Below are 23,171 nucleotides of genomic sequence, written 5' to 3'. Positions count from 1 at the left end.
TCCGGTGACAGTCCGCCTTAAACTACCTCCTGCGTACAAGAGGATACACCCCGCCTTTCATGTGTCCAAAATTAAACCTGTGTTTTATGCACGTATTAATCCGCCTACTCCAGTTCCCCCGCCACCGTGTCTCGTAGATGGGGAACCGACCTATTTGGTTTTTTACCTCTGATTCACTTCAATGCCTGAACTGTCTGAACTGTACTTCTTCTTGCTTTATGGCAGATTGCAGACTTATAAGTGCATTACCTACACTTATCTCTCAAATGGACCATTGACACTCTATCTACAATCTCAATTCAGAGTGTCAATGGTCCATTTGAAAAATAGGTGGATATATGGGTAAGCAGATAAACATCAAATTTTCATTTTTGAAATATTAAAAACTAATATAAAAATAAAATGTAAAACTAATGTATTGTATATTGTAAACACACTTTTCAACAAAATATATTTTATATATATTTTTTATATAATTATTTGTTCAAGACTGAGACAAAAAAAAGTATTTGGACACTTTCTCATTATCATAGATTAGTTGATCATGTTCATCATTAATGAAATATAGTACACCTGTGGCTTTTTCTGCTTTGACACGGAATAACTGTGTCCTGACTGTTCTATGTTTTGTGTGTTTTGCTCCTCATGTGTTTCCATGCATACCAGGTCATTCCATGCCCTTATCTGGTCCTTCCAGTTCCTGTCCTAATTGTTTCCAACTTATTCCAGGTGTGTCTAGTTATTATCCTAGTTTCCCTGTGTATTCAAGGACACAATATGTCAAAGAAGATTAATGACGCCGTGACTGGGTGTGGAGTCATGGGAGTTGTCATCTTCTTCATCCCCACAGTTGATGCCAATGATGAGGAAGGCAGCGCAGTTTTATTATAGATATAGTTCTATTATAATGCTACTCTTTGTGGTCTTCACCGGTCTATTAAAACGCACAACATATTAAAGCGTCTTTGGCATTTCGACAAAAATGTCACTATGGACACAGTCCATGTCACTAGTTAAATTGCTTATTTCTGAGGATTTAAACATTCTTCGAAACATTTGGGATAATGCAAGTACACAAGTCAGCAAAATATACAACACTGTTCTAGTGGTTTTTGGATCTTTTAATAACAAAATCGTACATATTGTGCCTTTTAATTTTGAGTGTGCAGTTTGTGTTTTGTCTGGAATTGAACATCAACCTCTAGTCATACGTGTGAGTTCCTGACTGTGTGTTCTTTATTGAGATAAATAAAAGCTGTTTTCAAGTTAAGCCTCTTCGTCTCTGCATCTCCACCACAGTAGATGAACCATGACAGAATTCCAGACCAAAACTGTAAGCAATACCCCTTTGCCCACCGGCCACCCAGTTTCCCCCGAAATCAAAAGAGGAAGAGGAGAAATGACTAGGTCCGGGATTCCAAGCCATCTTCCTCACCTGAGAGTATGCTCGAGTGCTTGCTCCAGTGTCAGCTCCTGATCCCCCGTTAAGCCCAGGGATGGCCTTGGAACCTGTTATTGTCGCCAAGTAATTTTTTTGGGGGTGGGGGGTAATAGGGCTCCATCCATAGAGCCTCTATGGCTGGAGTGGGGGCTGGGGCTGCGGCCTCGGAGGCTGCTCCGCCATGGCACCCTGAACTGCCAGATCCACCATGGGTCCTGGAACGGGCCTTCCATTCTAGAACCCTGCTCCTAGAGGCCTCCAGAGCATCCACCCCACCTCCACCGTTGGATGTTATATGGCGGATATGACAGATTGAAAAAAAAAATGATTTGTAGAAATAATTTGTTGTATATTTTCTGTCTATATTTTTTAAGTGTCACTTGATTGTACAATAAAGTTGGGGCTGCTGCACATCTGTTCTCTGGTTTCTGGCACACAACATGCTTAATTGCATAATGAGCATCTTAATTATTTTGCTTTTTCAACAAAAACACAAAAAAAAAAAAAAAAAATATATATATATATATATATATATATATATATATATATTTTTTTTTTTTTTACCTCAGCGCCTTTTGACTACCACAAAATGTGAAGTTGACTCCATCATCTGAGGTTTCCTGGTTTCGGGCGTTCCTAGTCTGTCTGTCTGTCAGAGAATCACTGAAAGGAACAGTGAGAGTCAGTGTGATTTACATTAACATCTGCAGCAGAGGAGGAAACTTGTCAGTTGACCCTGATCAGTGTCTTTCTCCACTGCAACCAGAGCAGAAGAAAAGAATACTACTGTCATGGACTTTTTCTGGATGTCCTTTTAAATTAAGGAGGAGGCTGAAGACCAAGGAGAGACTTTTTTTTTACCTGCTTCCTGTTTCAATCAAATAAACAAATAAATAAAAAAAATACAAATATCAAATAAATAAATACAATCTCTCCTGCATGCACATAACATGGATGTTTCTCTCCGTCTAACTGCTAGATTATGACGGCAGCTACTGCTGTGAAGTGATCAATGGAACTGAGGATGAAAGGGGCATTATTAAGATTGAAGGTAGGACAGGCTGACTGTATTTTACATATATTAAATATACATTAATATATTTTATTCATTATAATTGGCCATGTATTTCAGGTGTTGTATTTCCATATCAGAGCCACCATGGTCGTTACATAATTTTTATTTTTATTTTTTTATTTATTTTTTGTTGCTGAAGAAGCTTGTGCTAAACAGGATGCAACACTTGCAACTTATAAGCAGCTTTAAGTGGTAATAATAATATTTACATACCTAGATTGTTTACTTTAACATAAACATTTGAGCAATATGGCTAAAGTTTATTTAAAATTCCCAAAGACTGTTATGTTATGTGGACTAAAGGGTTGGACTGGTGCAATGGCTGAGTGATAGAACTGTCAGTTACTCAGTCCTGCAACCATGGCCGGCTTGCGGAGGGGATCTTTTATCAGGCATTCGAAGTTATGGGCTCCGTCGCAAAACACAGGACCACTATGAAGCTTTCTGCTTCACCTCAGCCAATAAAGGTCAGTGAATGGGGATTCTGCTGTTATGGAGATTAGAATGGGATTCAGGAGATTTTCACACATTCTACATGCCAAATTGCTTATACTATTCTGCAATTTTCTTTTTTTGAAAAGAAAAAATGGAGGATGCATTAAATTTATCAAACATGACTGTAAAGACATTTATAATGTTACAAAAGATCACAGGAACCACTAAAATATTAAGCAGCACAATTTTCTTTTTCAGTACTGATAATAATAAAAAAATGTTTTTTGAGCACCAAATGATTTCTGAACGATCATGCGACACTGAAGACTGGAGTAATGACGCTGAAACTTCAGCAAAATATGTTAAAATAGAAAACAGTTCTTTTAAAATGCTATATTATTTCACTTTTTTATTTTATTTTTTGATCAAATAAATGCACCCTTGGTGATCATAGGAGACTTCTTTAAAAAATAAATAGATAAAACCTCAAACTTTTGAATAGTAGTGTATTATCTTTTCCCACAAACATCTGTGTGCCTAGATCCATGGTGATCCTTTCTTTAAACAATAACTGTTACAATTGTACATACAAACTGATATAGAGATTTTTAGGAGGCATCTTCCCTAAACTGTTTCTGTTTAAAACGAAAAGGCCATTAGTTGGTCATTAGTCACTGTTTGTTCCCTGAATAGACTAGAAGTGACACGCCCAAACAGCTCTGTTGTTTTTGTATTTAGGAAAGACACAGAGTCTGCTACTCTGTAGAGTGACATTTGAGTTCCCATTATGAAACTGTTGAACATGGAGATGAGACTGAAGAATTGAATGTCAATAACAGAGATACAGGAATTCCATTATTCCGTAATTATTTTACATTTTTTATTATTTCTATGCTGCATTCACTTTTTTGCTATTCCAGGCTCTGTGTTCTTCATTGTGGGGCTTTTCAATTTTGCAAAGGCTGAGCATGCCTGCAGATTTGATGGTGCCAGTCAAGCAAAGACTGGTCAGATCTACTCATCTTGGAAGTGTCTGCATCTTGGCCATTGTTATGGAGGCTGGATGCAGGATGGCGGTGTACGATTCCCCATCATCCACCCGAGGGAGTGCTGTGGAGGGGGTTTGTAGCTTTGGGTATTCCAGCAAAAGTTTGCGGCTTCATAGGGCTTATTGCTACAGGTAACTGCTCCATGTTTTGCTGCCTGGTAAATTTCTGCTACAGGAAGTCTGTATGAGCTATACAGTTAGCATTCTGGATTACCGCTATTATTCACATCCGTCTGGGTTATATATCAGTTCATTTACTAAGCCTGTTTAAAACAGAGCATTTTGGGTCCTTCTGGGAAAACATCAGTCAAGAGTGGATTGACACAAAGGCTTTACTCCTGTTTGAATAAGCTGCTAGCTTGAAATGCTAACTCTATAGCGTTGATTGTATATAAGCAAAATCAATATGTAACCTAAACCAAGTGTAACAATTATTAATTCACTGTATTTGTAACAACATACCTATTTAGTTTCCCAATGAGCTTTATTTTTTAAAAAGAGAGGTGAACTTTGTGTTGCTTTTCTTTATAAATTTAAAGGGATCAGATTATCTTAAATGTTACATTGTTTCGCACAATATACTGCATGGTGCCTTATTGATTTATTTTAACACCCTCAATGAACAAAATAGTAAGATTGTAAAATGAGTGAATAAAATTACAAATGAAAATATGAAATCTGTATTTAAATACCTTTTTTTGGTGACAATCTTAAACCTAAAATGCACTTGCAGTATAATTACATACACATGCACCGTGTTCCAAACAACAGAAAACAGTAATCAACTTACAAAACAAATTCCCATAAAATATTAATTTCAAAGTGCCTCACAAATCACAGGCACACTACTAGATACCTGTTAGAATATTAACCACAGCTTTGTTAAACTAATTCTTAATAACACATGCATACACACATATTCAAGAAAATTCACAAACATTTCTTATTGTGATAACTATTTTATTGTGATTGCTCTGATTGCTTGGAATGTCATTCATTTCATGTTTCTAGAGTGATAAAATATGCCCTGGTTTCAGGCCATCAAAAACTAAAATATGGTTTTGTTAGTGATGCATCACTGAATCAAATGAAACTTGATAGTAGTCTTCTGGAAATGGCCATCCTCCAGAGTACAATACAGACCTGAAAAACTGAGCACCGAGTCACAGAATTTTGTGGAGTTCATAAGGAATTTTCCCTGCTTCATAAAGCTTTGCTGACCCAACATCAACACAAAGGATGGGTTGATATGCCTCAACTGACTTGATTAAGTTCACAAAGGTTACAGATTTTTTAAAACTTTTTCTTTCAGAGTACTTTAAAGCCAACAACAAGCATACGAATATTCCTGTTTTTTTTATTTTTTATTAAGGAATTCCTGTTAGTTAATGCTAAAATTGTGTCATTGTTAGCCTAAAGGTTCTAAAGTTGAGTCTTGGTTGGCAATTCTAAATGAGGAAAAACACAGCACACTGAATGTTTAAGAATTAATACTGCTGATGAGGACATAATTAGTCACTACAGAACAACAATGAAAAACAAAATGATTCAGACAAGATGATGTTAGTGCATTTGTTCATAGGTTTATCTCATAATTTATAAAAAAAAAAAAAAAAAAAAAAAAAAAGACAGAAAGAAAGAACAGGTGTCTGGTCCAAGTGGTTACAAGCTTTGTTTGGAAGTTGCATTTTATCAAGTGTGCTTTTATGGTATCTTAGAATTACAAAATGTAATTCAGTGTCAAGGTCTAGAGAGAGAAAAGGGTCAAATAAAAGAGCTGAGTGAAGAAAAAAAAAACATTAATGACCTTTTAGTCTAATTTAAGTATCCTTTTACAAATGTTTGGTGTATTTAAACTGTTATCCAATTGGAAGTCCCCTTTAAAAAAAGTTAAGTGGGACCATTTTTTTTATAACATTTCTGTTATATAAGGAACTTTGTAGAGCTGATCGATGGACATTTTTAAGGAGGATAAACGAAGGGATGACATGATAAACAGGAGAGAGAAAGAATGTCGTGTGCTTGTTCTAAAAGTTCCATTTTATATCCACATATTCTCTTGTTGTTGTTTTTGTTGTTGTCTCCTCTATGATTATTTCCTTGTTCTGACCTGTGGGCCATGTTACCGGTTCTCCATTTGAGTATGCTGATCCCACTGTGCATAAAACACATGAAATGAACACTGTAAGTCATTTGGATTCAATAGCTTAATAAAATAATACAATCAACAACAAAAAATATTTTTCACCTGGTGAGCAAGTGATCCTAGGCTCCTCCCACTGTCCATTGCTCTGACATGTGATAATAGGGTTTTGTCTCTGGATGAAGCCTGGCTCACAGTAGTAGCGCACCTGTGAATTGGCCCTATACTTTAGTTGACGACGTCCAAACAATTTAGTGTGCAGTACGAAAGGGGGCTGCCCACAGAATGCTGCCAAAGAAAAACAAACCATGGTGAACTTTTGCTCTTCCTGGGCCCCGGCGCCACCACAGAAGGTGATGCACTCACCAATGCCCTTCTTGCATGTGTAGGACAGCTGGTAGTTACAAGGGATATCACTCCAACGCCCATCATCGTACCACACCATGACAACACAATCTTCTCCTGACAGGAAGTAGCTGTCTGGTTGTCCACGATACCAGTTCTCGTACAACTGATACAGAGAGACAGATCAAGTTTGGAATAATCAAGTATTTTTTTTTTTTACGTCAAGAACCCCTTGCAGTTCTAGTTTGGAAAACCCTTGAAGAAACACTTGATGTTTTATGTTTTTACAGAAAGCCAGATCAGTAGACTCACCAGAGGGTTCCCATCTGACCAGTGGAAATCTCCTTCAATGGTTTTGTCATTGAGACCCGTCCACTGATACTCCCTGTATTTATCTAAGGAAGGAAAACACAAAAATGTCAAAGAACCAGCATACACCGTCAGTAAGACACAACATAGACTCCAGTTCCAGTATAACACACAGATGCATCATATACGACAAACATACACAGGACCTTTAACACAACCCTCATTCAGTTGCATGAATAAGGTAACACGTTCAAAACCCTTCAACGGTTTGATGATTGTTTAGAAATGCAGAACAAAATACAGGGCCTCTCAATGTTATGTCAACAAACCAGGTCCTTTATGAATTCCTTTATGTACTGTAAGCTAAAACGCTTCAGTAGTGTGACACACCTCTTAGTTGCCACTTAGTTTAAGCAATGTCACTTTTTTGAGCAAGAGTACTGCTTTTCTGATAAACAACTTGAAAAACATTTAGTTAGTATTAGTAAGCTAAATTACAATTTAGGCATTACTCTTCACCAATGAAAAGGTTCACTTCTCTGAGTAAACATTGTAATGGGATTTTTTATCCTGAATAAATCAGTGTTTTTTTATCCACCTTATTTCTCCTATAAGAGCAGACACGGCCATGTCGGGCTTCCGGTGTTATTCACTTCCTGCTATTTTAAATGGTATAAAATAACTTGTTTTGCTGCTTGATATGGCAAACTAACATGTTTTACCTTATTATTTTAATGTATTACTTTAATTATGAACACACTGGTTTGTAAGTGCAAAAAGTTTTATTGTTTACTGCACTTTGTTATTCTTCTTATTGTTTCCCTACAGCGGCTAAATCGTTAAAGCGGCTTACTTCCATGTTGAAAAATAAGGTGGATTAATCGGTTGAGTACATAATTCAATGACTCATAAAGAATATAGACTTCACTTGGTTTGTTCCTGAGTGAATCAAAATAATTGGTTAAAAAATGGTAATTCGCTAATCAGGACACTCACTTTTGCGCCACCTACTGAGTTCCTGAAAAATAAAAGCCACTTGCAAAGACTGACAGCCTGTCTTATGACACCTTGTTAAACAGATTCCATCAAGATCAAATCAGGTAGGCTACCGTCAAGTTAAAGATTTTAACATACGATAAGAAGTCAAAATGATTTGATCAACAGAAAAATGCGGTTGTTCAGACGTACCATTGATAAACTCCTGTTCCTCAGGTGACATAACAGAGACCAGGTGACCTCCGCACATGCGACAGTGCTGCTCTGCCACCTCCCATTTCTGCCGTTTCGTAAAATGTTTGTAACAAAACCCTTGGAACTTTTCCCAGTCTGGTTCACAGTGCTCTAGATCTTTGTGGGGAGAGATTGGACAAATTATAGTTGAGTATAGTATAGTTGAGAAATTCTATAAATAATGTGTATATTATTAACATATGAACATTGCGTGCACACATGCACACACAAACACAAACACACACACACACACACACACACAAACAAAACACACCTCTCTTTCTCTCTCTCTCTCTCTCTCTCTCTCTCTCTCTATATATATATATATATATATATAATTTAATTAAAAATAGTATAAAAGTTATTACAATGTAGTACTATAATGAGTTATGCATGTAACTCACCTGTCTCGCAAAAGTCTCCTCCATAAGTTGGCAGACAGAGACACCTGTGACCTGCTCCACTGTCCACACAGGTGCCTCCATTTTTACAAGGGTTCTCCAGACATGCATCTAAAAGGCCATTCACATGTTTTTATAGCTTACTATAAAAATATTGCACATAAATATAAGGTTTACAGTAAAGTATGGTTATACTCAACAAACGCAAGTGTTGCAACTATGCAGTAATAGCTACACTTAGAGTATGGCATATAATTTGTGGACCACAACTCAATCAAAAATAGGCGAAATCTTGATCCCTGTTTGGTTCTGTTAACCTCTAACTACATAAAAGTGGTGGTGTTGGCGCAGTGGATAAGACACATGCCTTTGGTGTGAGTGTCCCAGGTTCGAATCCACTGTGAGAGACCAATGTGTTCCTGAGCAAGACACTTAAACCCTAGTTGCTCCAGAGGCGTGCAACATATATAGCAATTGTAAGTTACTTTGGATAAAAGCGTCAGATAAATGTAAATGTAAAACATGCTGTAGCAGCACTGGATATGTTGCCTTTTCTTTCCAGTTGTTATCAGTTTCTAGTCATCATGGCCCCACTAAGCCAAACTCTTTCTTTATGCACGACTGAAACTAATTACTTTGGATAAATTCTTTCTGTCTCTGTCTGCACTGCAGTCTTTGATAGACATGCTAATCAGTTGGTGCAGCATGTGAGTTATCAAGTTACCAGGTATTTTAAAGAGCTGTTATCTGGCAGTGTTTGGACGGAAACAGCGCCCCCTTTTGAGAGCTTATGGTTTGCGCAAGAAATTTAAACAACCAATAGATGGTAGGTACTATCACTCCTAGATGTTTAAGGCAGTGTTGTTATTAACCAAAACTAAAAAAAAAAACTTATTTTAACTGGCATGTGAAATGAAGCTGAAATAAATACAAATATTAGATGAAATAATTCATAACAAATTAAAATGTTGTCTTGTCAGTTATCTGAAATAGAATAAGCTGAAATATTAAAATGACCTAAAGCTAAATAGAAATATAATCAAAACATGCAAAATAACTAAACATTAAACAAATTATAATGAAAGCTGAAAAAATTTCATTTAAAGTATATAAATAATAAAATAAATGGAGCTTGAACATGTACTAGCTATAGTTTATTCATTCACTCATCATTAATAGAGGGCAGGTCATAGCCTAATGGTTAGAGAGTTGGACTCTTAATCCAAAGGTTGTGAGTTTGAGTATTGGGCTGGTAGGTGGGGGGAGTGAATGTACAGCACTCTCTCTCCCCTCAAAACCATGACTGAGTTGCTCACAGCTGCTCCCCGGGCGCCACTTCACAAATGGCTGCCCACTTCTCCGGGTGTGTGTTCACTGCTGTGTGTGTGAGCTTGAAATGGATGGGTTTAATGCATTTTAGGCAAGTTGTTTTCTTTCTAAATGCTCACTTAAAAAAACGTTCTTCATTTTTGTCCTTGTAAAATAAAAGAACTACTATAATCACAGACGGACAGGCAGTTTTTAAAATATAAATTGCAGTCTGGAAATTGAGACTATACATATGTACTACAATATGTTTACCTGAAATGTAGCCTGTCCTGACCAGCACTCTCTGTGTGGGTCTGGCAGGTAGAGTGGAAGACTCAGGTGTGGTTTTGACATAATTCTCATCTTCTGTATTGTCTGCGTTTGCTTTAGTCATGAGTTCATAATCATCATCGTCATCATCGTCTTCATTGTTGGCTGACATAGTGGATGGTTTTTGGGTTTGCGTTGTTTTCTCATTGATGGGTGCAATGGTGGAGTCAGATTCATCTAAGGCCTTGATGTCATCTGTGGTAAGTGCTGCGTCCCCACTGAATTCAACATCTGCTCTGAACTCTCCTGGGTTTGTGGATGATGCCACATTTTGCCAGATGGGACTTTGGGTCCCATGAGGAAGAAATGTAACCTCCAGACTTTTCATGGATTCCACAGTGCTGGCCTGATTATCATCATCAACATCATCATCATCATCCTCACTATTTGTTTCATTAAGGTCTTGCATATTTGTCAGATTAGAGGGAGTGATGATGGCCACATCTGAGTATGGATAATTAATAACTGAAGACCTGTTTCCTGAAGGTTCTCTTTCTCCGGAAGACTCTTCCTCATCACTGCCATCAATGCTAAAATTTACAGTAGACTTATAAAGCTCAGTGGATGTGGCGATTCGTTGATTAGGTTCCTCTCCAAGCCCATCCTGCTCCACTTTATCAAATTCTTCTTCTACTATCCCAAGGCCAGATGGAGTTGTGCTTTCAGAGGGGACACCTTCCATTTCCTGTGGAGAATTGAATTCTACCTGTACAGGCCCATGTGTGGTTGATGTTCCCAACAGGTGAGGCATTGGGGTGGTCAAAAGTGTGACTGGCAGGATGTCATCATGATCGCCAGAACTTTCAGAAGATTCAGGCTCCTTCTGTGACGTGCTCACGGTCGAATAATCACTGGCATTATCAACTGCACCAAGAGACACAAGAAGGGTCTCAGTTGAGATCTCCTCAGCATCGTGATGGTCTGCAGAAGTGTCTTCATGTCTGGGTGTAAAAGCTGCAAGTGAATAAATCAAACAATGATTTCATTGTCATTTATAAGGCAAAACATGAGCAGGATATGGAATTTTCTTAAACTGTAAATCACCAACTGTTATCTTTGGCAATTTACTCATAATTTGGTAACACTTTAGTATAGGGACCAGTTAACTAGTTCATCTCACTATTAACTAGTTGCTTATTAGCATGCCTACTGTTAACATATTGGCAGTTTGTTAATGCTTATTAAGCACGTATTCTGTATGACCATATTCTGCATCCCTAATCCTACCCCATATCTTAATTAAACAGCTACCTTACTAACTATTACAAAGCAGCAAATTAGGAGTTTATTGAGGCAAAACTCGTAGTTAATGGTTTGTTAATGGTGAGAATTGGGCATTAAAATAAAGTTTGACCCTGTTTTATTTACTGTATTATTTACAGTTTTTCTCTATCTATCCATTCAACCATCGTTTAAATCATTCTCTCATTCTGTAAAGCCTAAACACCTTCAAGGTTCAAGGCTGTTACCTAAAACTTAATACCTTAAATACATATCTCTTTGAATTAATTTAAATACCACTTTTTAAATTAAACCATTTAAAAGGCATTCTCAATTCAGTTCTAAATGGCATGCATTTTGGTAAATTTTTGGTTATTAAAAAGCTCACTAAATTATTATTTGCTGATACACTGTATAAGCATATTGTTTCTTTTTACTTACTTGGGCTAATACTGTTCAGATGTGTTAATGAGAAGCTCTCTGTCATAGTCTCAGGTGCTGAAGCTCCATATGTCTCTGATTTATGCGAGGTGACCAGATGTTCGGCCTTTTCCGTGAAAAACAAGGTCAAATCCTCACCTGAACCCTCCAACCAACCTTCAGTGCTGGATGCGCTTGTTGATGTGGACTGAGTTGTGTGTGTAAAAAGACCCCAGTCTTCATCCGGCTCTGGAGTTTCTGTGATATTTCCTGCATTGTCTTCTACTGTAGCACCTTCAGGTAGGTATGTTGAGGGACTTGACTTAACTGAAGAACGCTGAGTTGTGGTGACTTTGCTTAAGTCATATTCCAGTGTAGTATCCTCAGTGGTCACGGATATCTCACTAGTCACATGATCTTTATCCTCATCCTCTAGGTTGGTTTCAGGCATGGGTTGGAAGTGTTTGGACCCATTTATCTCCTTCGGTTGAGAGGACGTTCCCTCTGTAGTCTCAGGCTGAGCCTCTGTAGGTGGGATGACATCAATGGGCTCTCCCGGCTGTAGGTTGGTATCTGGCATTGGTTGGTAGTGTCTATGATTGCTGCTTTTAACACCATCAACTGCTGAAGCTTTTATATCTGGTTCTCCTTTTTGTGTGAAATCGATGTGTTTTGGATCTATGTAAATCTCTGGAACAGACTCAATTTTTTGCCAGGTGACCTCAGTGGACTCAAGATATCTCTCTGTGCTGGTTGGGATGGTGGAGTCTCTATAGGTGCTATCTTCATCTAACTGAGAGCTTGTGGTGTGGTTGTGTTCCTCTGGTTGTGAAGTAGTCTGTGTGCTGTAAATGGAGAAAGACTCAAAAGCCCCCTGTCTTGTGCTGTGGTTGTGTTCCTCTGGTTGTGAAGTAGTCTGTGTGCTGTAAATGGAGAAAGACTCAACAGCCCCCTGTCTTGTGCTGTGGTTGTGTTCCTCTGGTTGTGAAGTAGTCTGTGTGCTGTAAATGGAGAAAGACTCAACAGCCTCCTGTCTTGTGCTGTGGTTGTGTTCCTCTGGTTGTGAAGTAGTCTGTGTGCTGTAAATGGAGAAAGACTCAACAGCCTCCTGTCTTGTGCTGTGGTTGTGTTCCTCTGGTTGTGAAGTAGTCTGTGTGCTGTAAATGGAGAAAGACTCAACAGCCTCCTGTCTTGTGCTGTGGTTGTGTTCCTCTGGTTGTGAAGTAGTCTGTGTGCTGTAAATGGAGAAGGACTCAACAGCCCCCTGTACTTCATTTTCTGACTGTTGAGTGATCTGATCCACACTATACTCCTCTTCAGGATCTGCTAAAGTCACAATATGTTCCTCGGTGTCCTCTGGCTCTGTCGCCATATGATCTCTAGGTGAGACTGTCTGAGAGTTGCTGTTAGCTGCAGAGGAAGAATATTAAAGATACCATTAACTAAAGGTTAAAGGGATAGTTCACCCCCCACCCCCCAAAAAAATTCAGTAATAAACTACTCACCCTCATGACGTTCTACACCCGAAAGACCAACATAATTTCCACACTCAAGGCCCAGCAAGGTAGTTAGGAAATTGTTAGTAAATAGTTCATGTGACATCAGTGGTTCAATCTTAATTTTATCAAGCTACGAGAATACATTTTGTCTGCACATAAAACAAAAATAATGACTTTATTCAACAATTTCCTCTCTTCTGTGTCAGTCTCTGCCACTGCCATTCATGATAGTACCATGACATATGCAAGTGGTGCTGCCAATGCAGGATTCGGCATTCTGATGTAGAACCAAGATGTGCCTTGTATAAATGCAGAGGAATGCACACACATGATGTCACATGGATTATTTTAACAATATCCTTGCTACAATTCTGGACCTTGAACACGGTAGTTCTGTTGCTGTCTATGGAGGGTCAGAAACCTCTTGTATTACACAAAAATTAGGGCTGTGCAATTAATCGTATTCGTCACGCACATCTCGTCAATAAAGTCAGTCCCGTGATTCGCCCATTGGCCTCCTACCATCATGGCCTCCTAACAATCCCCATATCTGCTGATTGGCTTCATCACTCCGTCTCCTCTCCACCAATAAGCTGGTGTGTGGTGGGCGTTCTGGCACACTATGGCTGCCGTCGCATCATCCAGGTGGATGCTGCACACTGGTGGTGGATGAGGAGATACCCCCTGACTATGTAAGCGCTTTGAGTGCCTAGAAAAGCGCTATATAAATGTAATGAATTATTATTATTATTATTATTAATAGTAAATCACCATCACCTGCTTTCAGATTGAGCAGCATTCATTACACAGAGCCGTAGTTCACTGACAAGCGATATTGCGCTCGAAATCAAATGTGATTAATTTGCGATTAAAAAACATTATTGCCTTATTGTCAGTGAACTGTGGCTCTGTATGGTGAATGCAGCTCAATCTGAAAGTAGCCGATGGAGATTTACTAATCAAAGGACCTGCTTTACTGACGAGATGCGCATGACAAGTGTATGTGATTAATTGCACAGCCCTAATCAAAATATCTTAATTTATTTTCTGAAGATGAACAAAGGTCTTACAGGTTTGGAACTACATGAGGGCGAGTAATTGACGAGAGATTTTTCATTTTTGGGTTATTTATATCCTTTTAAGATTGTATGGGATTGATAGTATAGGTCAGAAGTTTTCAAACTTTTTGATGCCAAGGATCCCAGTGATATCACCGGGAGGGACTCCCTTTCTTTCATGTTAAAAATTAATTAATATAGTGTATGAAAAATATTATCACATCTTAAGAACTCAGCCCTAAAAATGACCCCCCCCCCTCAAATTTTATCACAGACCCCCTTGGGCATCCCTGGACTCTCCTTTGCACCTTAAGAAAGTTTTGTGAATAACTGTAAATACCTCTGAAGCAGTAAGCGTCATGCTGAGTTTGTGGTTCGGGGAATCCCGTTTGATTGGTAAAACGATAAACTGTCTTGACACCAGGTTCAGAACCCCCACACCGTTCACGAGGGGTCACAATGGGGTACCGAACGCTTCCATCAGCAAGCCAGCCAGGACTGCAGTGGTTCAGACCATCATTCCAGGCGGCATACAGTTGGCCAGTTGTGGCTAGCTGAGCTCCCTGCTGCTCACAGTATGTCTTCGCTTCCGACAAGTTGAAGCGCTGTTGGGATGACCCATGAAAAACCTCTCCTAAAAACAGTTACATCAATGATTGAACAACCAATTTTTTCTGACAATCACAAACAAGTCATAGTAAACCTCCAGAGTCTTTGAATATGGACTGCTTGCCAATACCAGTAGTTTGGTAGAGTATAATATTAGCAATGGTATGGGAGTGGCTTACCATGAATGTTTTCCACATAGCAGTACACATCATATAGTTCATCATTATCCACCATGCCATAGTTTCGAACGCCTGGTAATCCATCCATGTCTCCAAAACACCCTTCACGTGGCATCTGGATTGGGTATCTAAGAAGACATAGGGATAGTATAAAAACATTTTAATGAATCCTTAAGATATGTATTTTTGTTATTAATAAAACTCAACTAAGCTTAACCCCGTTAACCATTAAATTTTTTTTTTATTACTTGTTTTGTTTTTATATCCTAATCACTGCAAAAAGACCATATTTAGCTACATCCCCTGTCCAGAAATCGATTCCAAAGTTCTGACACACTGTGATATTGTTGCTTTACGTGTGAATAGACAAATTGGTACTACCTAGAAAGTTGTCTGCATCACATTTACTGCAAGTATATATAGGAAATGCTCAGTAGTCTGTCCACTCACCTAACGGAGCGATCAGAAAGCCAGCCAGCGTCACACTGTTCATAACCACTGCGGTACGCAGCCAGCAGCTGTTCTGGAGAAGCAATCTGAGCTCCAATATATTCACACGCATCTTTGGCCTCATCAAAAGTGAAGGCATAGCGACTTGAGGTATTGCGATAATGGAAGACGACACCTAAGAACACACAGCATGTTACTGTTCTCACATATCATAGTTTTTGAACTGTTATGAAGTATTATTTGCCATTTTCTAGTCTGGAATAAATGTGTCTCATTAAAACAACTGCTTTTGAACAAAACGGTCAAAACGGTCACTTTCAACAATAATATATTTCTTGAGCCCCAAATCAGGATATAAGAATAATTTCTAAAGGATCATGTGACACTTAACTGAGTAGTTGCCGCTGAAAATGGCAAGAATAAATTACATTAAATATATAAAATACGTTCGACTGGAACTCAAGAAATTATTGACAGATTATTGAAACATTGAATTTCTCAATATAACACATTTTATTGTAAATTAATAATAAATACATTGATAAATGCAGCCTTGGTAAAGATTTATAAAAAACATATTGAAATCCTTCCAAAAAGTTTGAATCCCAAACATTTGAACGGTAGCACATGTGTATGCCAAACAGTGTTGAATAAATATGGCAAGACAATCTGGGATTGCTACTGTGATCTTTGCATTCAAAGTATTTTACATAATAATCACCTTTTACTTTGACTTGGGCCTGGTCATGAGCATCCTCCAAGCCGTGCTGGACTTCACAGCGGTAGAAGCCTGTATCGTTGTGCATCAGTTCCTCCAGTCTGAGGGTGAGATCAGCTGAAGAGGCAGCATAATTCAGCAGCGATGCCCTGCCTTTATACAACTCACTCACCTTTACCCTCTCACCACGGGCCACTAAGATCTCTGTCTCTTTGTTTGATGAAAGAAAGCTCCATTTGACTCGTGGCTGAGTCAGTACAGCATGTCGACCGAAAGATGGGGTCCGGGAGAGACTCACCAAGCAGGGCAGAGTCAAGGAGCCCCCCAAGATGGCAGACACTGGGGGGCTATCTGGAATGGTCACTTGTAAGAATGTGGTCTCATCTGAGGTAAAGACAATAATGATTGGGATACTAATCAACTGACAGTTTAATACTGAACTGAACTGGATTTTTTTATATCCGATGTGTGCATTCACTTGGGCAATAAAAATAAACCACACACTTTAACTCGACTCGAAGAGCTTTCTATGACCTTTACTGTTATTCATAATTAATTATATCTTGTGTGTTGAACAGTAGAGGTGAGACACACCTGCTGCAGGACTGAGGATGGCAGAAGATGACAAGACGAAGAGGCAGATGGCACGCAGCAGTACATGCAGGAACATCGCTGATCTGAGACCGAACAGAGGGAGAGAGTGAGACAATATATAGAAACAAAGTCAAAGAACAGCATTGTAAAAGTCAAGTGGAACTGTGACATACCACAACATAAGCCCTTGTGTTGAAATGAAAGACGCAAACATTTATTTCCAGAATAGCAATTTAGCTCATTTATGTCATTTAATTTAACTGCATTCTGTTCCAGTGTAAGTTCATGGATATTCATTGGGGAAAATGACACACTGGCTTGTGTGAGAAAGCGAGGAAATGAGAAAGAGGGAGAGAAAGTTCTTTGTGCCTCTGCTGTTGCCAGATTGTGAGAATTCACACTCACTGAGCATTTTTTGAGCCTTCTAAAATCAGTTGACAGTTAACAGCTTGTTATTAATAGGCATTAAGGCACTGAATTGGGTGGTTTTTAATCTCTTCAAATGAAGAAAAGAAAAATGTTTTAAAAAGGGGTTCTCAGCCTTTTAAGGACCAGGATCCCCCTGCCAAGAGGAATATATTTTGATAATATTTTATAAAGACTTTCATTTATTAGAACCGTGACATAATGTAAAAACTGTATGGTTATATTTACAGTTTTATTTATTTATGTGTACCCCCCCCCCCCCCAAAAAGAAAAAAGAAGAAATGAATGATGAAAAAGAAAAAATGATTAACAATACAGCTATAGGAACTGTCCCATAAGAATATATTTAGGGCATACATAGGTAAACCAATTAACAGTATTTAACACTTTTAAAGAAGATTTTATGTATATTTATATATATTTAATAATCTACTCCACAGATCCCTTTTGTAGACCTCTCGCTGAAAACCCTGGTTTTAAAGGCATGTGACTGAATGGAACAAAGCAGAAAGGCTTGCCTGCAGTTCTTTAGAAAAAACCAACAAAATGCTCAAACAGCGCAGTAAACTAATTTTCACTGCAGACCCACAGCACAGTCTTTAGAGGGTGTGTCTATTCTTTAAACCATGAGACTTTGCAGACTTATAATTTGCATTGAATAACATTTTTATTTGTTTTACTTAACTGTATGTGTGGTTTTGCATTTTCACCAGCCTTTCTGAATCTCAAGAGCTTCCCAGAAAGAGGATTTGGCAACCCTGTGCTACGTCCAGCTGGCATGATTCAGATCTTTGGAGTCTTTGGGAGCTCTTGTATGTGCTCAGAATTCTGACAAGTCACCGAACAGACTAATACCCTTTTCTAAACATGAGTATCTCTACCAGTAAATCCATCTCCACTAGGGTCATCTTTATGCACCTGTCTCTGTGCAGGCCTTAAACTACACACAGAGCACAATATAGACTGTGTTTAGCTAAACGGCCCAGTGAAAGGAAATGTTTTTAGCGGCTAGATGGTTTCTAAGTGAGACAGGCTGAAATAAATATATAAAAGACCACCTGCTAGATCCACTGAAATACTGTTTGTGAAGACCGAATGAACTGAATAGTCATGCCTCAAAGAGTGAGCCAGAAAAGCAAGTAGACATAACAATGGTCCAGTGATTCTAACCATTTTAAATATCCCTGTGACATTTTAAAACCCGGATAAAAAATCAGAGTACGTTTTAGCAACACTACACAAGCAATGTTCAAGCAGGAGTCCAGGCACCATTTAAATGAAGTGGAAGGTAATGAGTTGATTGCATCAGTTTAACATGATAACATATCATTGACTTTAAGTTATTTTAACAACAGGATGTTTACTATGATGACTGTGTAAAATTAGGGTTCATTTAAGTATCTAATTGTAACTCTTCTCTGTTTATATGAAATCTTTTACAACCAACCAGACGTGAAATTACAGACTACAATCCCTAAAGAAAGACCCTCATTCTTGATGTGTAATGTTACCTAATAGAGCGCAGACTGATGAAATGGAAATTTACTGATGGAATGTGAGTTTTAATCAACGAAACAAACAAGGAAGTGCATTGGTACAGGAGTTTTTGTCTTCTGAACAATTCATCTGTGTACCACTGACCTGGGTTTGGACATCTGGACATGTAAACTCCCATGTATTACCATTCACAACAAAGTGACAGTGAAGACATTTGTAATGCTACAAATGATTTCTAATAAATACTGTTTACTAAACATTCTATTAATGATCAGTGATCCTGAAAATAATTTCACAGTTTCCACAAACATATGAAGCAGCACAGCACTCATTTTCAACATTGATAAAATAAGGTAATACAAAATAAAGAATATATATTTAAAAAGAAATCAGAATTTTTTTTCAGTACATTAAAACAAAAACAAAACAAAAAACTGTGATTTCTCAGAAAAGCAACAATTCAGTACACTTCCTTGATGTAACCTTTCTCTCCCGTTTTCAATTTTAGAAGGAAGTTTACCAAAGATATGGCCCATTAAGCTCTGATCCAGAGGTCTAACAGAAGTGGTTTACTGTAAGTACAAGACAGGAACTACAAAGCCCAGCAAAAGCAGAATTCAGGGCACAAAAGCCTCAGACGCACCAGAGCAGGACGTTCTGACGCTATGGTGCATTTTTTAGTGATGGAGAGTAATGGGTACATGGAAACGGTTTGCCTAAGAGGAAAAGAGAGAAAGAGAGAGAGAGGGATGGAAACTGGCATGAACTGGTTGACCTGAAGCTGGATATACAAATGCATGTTAAAGACTACTGCCATGGAGAATAGGGTGTGTTTGCACATTCACTGTACCTCATCTAAAAGTGCACTTGGTCTTCTCCAAAATTAAAGATTGAAGCAAATATTTTTGTGACAGTTTTCAGATGGAAAACATCATGAGCTATAATACTGAGAAGACTAAACAAAGCTGCCTTGCTGTTTAACTGCAAGTATCCGCAAGTATTTGATCGGTCTCTCTGCTTATCTTGTATCCTGTTCTTCAGAACATTACAACAGACGCAGCCACATTTCCATAAGCCAAAAGTAAAGCCAAATTGCTGTAAGGGCAAACATGGAGGACGGGGCCCAGCAACCTCAAGAGTGCTTAGGCAGGCATCTCCACGGACGCCTGCTGTCTGGAATACAGAATGACTTCATTTTGAAGGGAAATGGAGAAGGAGGCGATCTATTTCACTTACATCACAGCAGTGATTTTACCGACCCTATAAGAAAGAAGCTCAGTATTTTTTCGCTGAAGACTTGGTTTTAGATTAGTTATTTCAATGGATAGACTCTCAGACAGACAAGGGATGGTAAAAGAAAGCAGAAAAACTTTCCCACGCACATCATTCACTGTGGAATGCTGCTCTGTTTTGCATTTTCCCCATGTTTTTTCCTTGACTTTTCTCTGCGTTGTCTGTCTGCTTGGTCATGGACTCTTCCCTTGGTCTTTCTTCTCTTTCAGTGCCACAACCACCTTCGAATTCAAGGCCTTTCTAACCTCGCATGACTCTCTGTGACTTGGTCCATCACCAGGGGCAACCAGCACTGTCCTCAGAAACACAGACCGTCCGGAACTCACACAGAGAGAGACAGAGAGGATAATTCATCCATGCTGCAGAGGTCTGAGGTGTTATTAGCCAAGCAGCCTGTGGTAGATCTGGCTAGCCAAGCATACAGCCATTCTCTGAGCTCTGTAAGAACCTGTAGAGAGCGGATCTGAATAATGGACTCAACCTAACAGCCTTATCAATGACAACATTGTACACTGTATATAACCATTAACGCATATGCATAAATCTATATAAATATCTATGTACAAAATCTATAATATATAATATAATATACAAATTGAAGTCACGTGCAAACAACTTGACTCATTAAAGGAATAGTTCACCCATAAATTAAAATATTATCATCATTTTCTCAGCCTCATGTTGTTCCAACCCTGTATGAGTTTTTAAAAGATGATATTTTGAAGAACGCTGGTAATCAGGCAGTTGATGGTCCCCATTGACTTCTATAGTATTTCTTTCCCTTCTATGGGAAGGAAAAATATAAAAAAATAAAATAAATGCAGGATAAACTACTGTTCAAATGTTTGGGGTTGGTAAATGAAAAAAGAAAGTGAAAAAGCATGCTATAAAATATTTAAAAAAATTACAATATAACATAATATAATATATATATTTGGAAATCGTGATACTTTTTTTCAGGATTATTTAATAAATAGAAGTTTCAAAAGAATAGGATTTATATGAAATTCAATTATTCCATTATAAATAATTTTCACTGTTACTATTGATCTTGTTGACTTATTGATTTAATGCAGCCAATTATTTGGTATTAAGTATTAAATTTATAAGAGACCCTTTAATCTTTTCACTGGGGTGATCAGGACTGGAGATGACTGCTGTACAGTTAAATTAGGTCAGATGTGTCCTGAAGGGGTTCGTGCAAGTATTTTGGTAGTAGTGATTGAAAGAAAAGACACCTAATTAATCTGAGAGGAAATGACCAAATAGTTTCTTTTATTCCACAACAGCTACTAAATGTAAGTGAAGGCATCCCTAAAGAAAAGCGGCAGGAGATAAGATGTGTGGATGCCTCTTATCAGTTAAACTTAATCAGTCAGATGATATGAAGGATCTTTATCTTATAACTGCTTGGAAAACACTCACACATTCGACTTACTTCTGCTCTGCTACACCTATTTGAGCGATGGGTTTAGAAACAATCTTAGCCACTGTGAAGATGAATGGTTACTGTGGCACTATACAGCCAATAATGTGTTGCAATTTTACAGCTGAAAACACACTGCAGACATTAACACTTAATGTCTCAACAGAATTAAGTTGACTCAGATGAGCATTGGAATAACTGCAGATGTAGACCAAAGAGGTATTCATGAATCATGTCTCTCATACTACATTTGGCACCTGGATTTTTGCATAGTTTGTACCACAAAGCAAAATCATCCAGCAGGTGTGTTGTAGACATCTTTTCCCCACTTGTGCAAAAACCTCTAATATTTGTGTCTACAAAGCCTTTAGTCTCAGGTGCAATATTAAGAAGAGCTAAACTCAGCACACTAACATTATTTTGTTTTCACCAATTCAATTCCAACACAAGTACAAGAATAGATCCTGGAATTGAAGTGGTGTTCAGTTCTTACATTACCAAACCTTTTCAACACTCAGTAATCTGTAAAGTATTATTTTCAGAGTTAAATAACTGGCCATTTTTGTGCAGTAATTGCATATTTAGGTAATGAGATAAAAATAAATGATTACAGGTTGAGTGTTTGCTAAGCCTGCTGCAAATTTAAATGCAGTCTCAGTTTCTGCTCATGCATATAGAACACGCATTCATTTAGAAATGTCAAGAACAGGTGTCTTCTCTTTGAAGGCTCAGGCTGTGTAAAGCACTTATGCACCATCCAAATCTGACAACCTTTCAAATGCATTCTAAATAAATTCTAAAATTAATTCTCAGTACATGGATCCAAGAATAGATAAGCTCTGAGCAATAACAGATCCACATGAAAAGGGCTTTACAGTCTGATGCCTGATGTCATAAGAGAGCCTTTTTAGTCCCATTAAAAAAAATAAGAGAAAAAAAAAAATATATATATATATATATTTTATGCTCCAGTTACTGCTCTGAAGAGCCTTTAATGTAACATTAAGAACTTTTTAATATCCAAAGAACCATTTACAGCCAAAAAATAAATAAATCAATAAAATAAATAAATAAAAATAATTAATGCAGCCTGATGCCAAAGGAGAGCATTTTTAGTTTCACAAAAAAAAATCCAAGACCAATTATTAAATGTTTTTATAGTAATAATCTGAATGGATAGTACTCTGCATAAAAGTCTGTGCCAATTCACAAAGGCTGATGCAACATGCATATTCAGCACAGTAATGTCCTCCATAACATCTCCTGCTGTGCTCTGAAACTTAAAAATGTACAAGGCAGAAAATCTTCTGCATAATCAGCATTCACTAACCCTAAAATTATGCCCAAAAAGTCTAAATCCAAAAGCCATAAAATAAATGTGCTAAATTGCAACTCCTTTTACAGAATCATTATAGGCAATTTAAATGCATTTAAAGCCACATACCTCATTATTCTTGGATTCTTCTTGAAAAGCCCTCGTGCAGATGAAGGATTGTATAGAGTCTCATAGAGTGCAGGCTGGAGATGATGGATGCTGTGAGTTCGTCCAGAGGAGGAGAAGAAAGAGAGAGAGGATGACAGAGAGCGGAGGAATAAAAGAGCAGGAAGGATCTGAGATCAACCCACTCTCTTTAACCAACAGGGTTCATTTTCCTATTTGTCTCTGGCACAATGAAAAAAGTGGGAAGGGACGGAGGAAAAGTTAAACTGTTCTAG

At 38.0% G+C, this 23,171-nt stretch overlaps 2 protein-coding genes across 3 annotated transcripts; one reads left to right on the top strand and one right to left on the bottom strand.

The window, feature by feature from the left end:
- Nucleotides 1-777: 777 nt before the first annotated feature.
- On the top strand, nt 778-4,135 carry LOC113116772 (hyaluronan and proteoglycan link protein 2). The gene is given in 9 exon segments (XM_074559960.1): nt 778-871; nt 2,387-2,414; nt 2,416-2,492; nt 2,574-2,629; nt 2,631-2,701; nt 2,800-2,831; nt 2,834-2,983; nt 3,872-4,067; nt 4,069-4,135. Coding segments are annotated over 9 exon segments (771 nt in total).
- Nucleotides 4,136-4,938: 803 nt separating this feature from the next.
- bcan (brevican) lies at nt 4,939-23,110 on the bottom strand. Of its 2 annotated transcripts, none has more exons than XM_026284036.1 (14): nt 22,900-23,110; nt 16,814-16,896; nt 16,223-16,603; nt 15,502-15,676; nt 15,052-15,179; nt 14,604-14,897; nt 11,728-13,116; nt 10,009-11,019; nt 8,431-8,538; nt 7,985-8,143; nt 6,800-6,882; nt 6,509-6,653; nt 6,248-6,430; nt 4,939-6,154 (listed from the first exon to the last, which is right to left on the bottom strand). In XM_026284036.1, exons 1-14 carry the CDS (start codon nt 22,902-22,904, stop codon nt 6,027-6,029), a joined length of 4,272 nt encoding a protein of 1,423 aa, XP_026139821.1. In that variant the 5' UTR covers nt 22,905-23,110; the 3' UTR covers nt 4,939-6,026. The 2 variants fall into 2 exon arrangements, with proteins under 2 accessions (XP_026139821.1, XP_026139822.1); XM_026284037.1 differs by lacking the exon at nt 22,900-23,110 and adding an exon at nt 16,987-17,110.
- Nucleotides 23,111-23,171: the final 61 nt, after the last annotated feature.

The sequence above is a fragment of the Carassius auratus genome, chromosome 16 (genome assembly GCF_003368295.1).
Source record: "Carassius auratus strain Wakin chromosome 16, ASM336829v1, whole genome shotgun sequence".
NCBI classification, from domain to species: domain Eukaryota; kingdom Metazoa; phylum Chordata; class Actinopteri; order Cypriniformes; family Cyprinidae; genus Carassius; species Carassius auratus.
The sequence above is the reverse complement of the archived record's forward strand: the minus strand, read 5'-3'. Positions and strand labels throughout refer to the sequence as shown.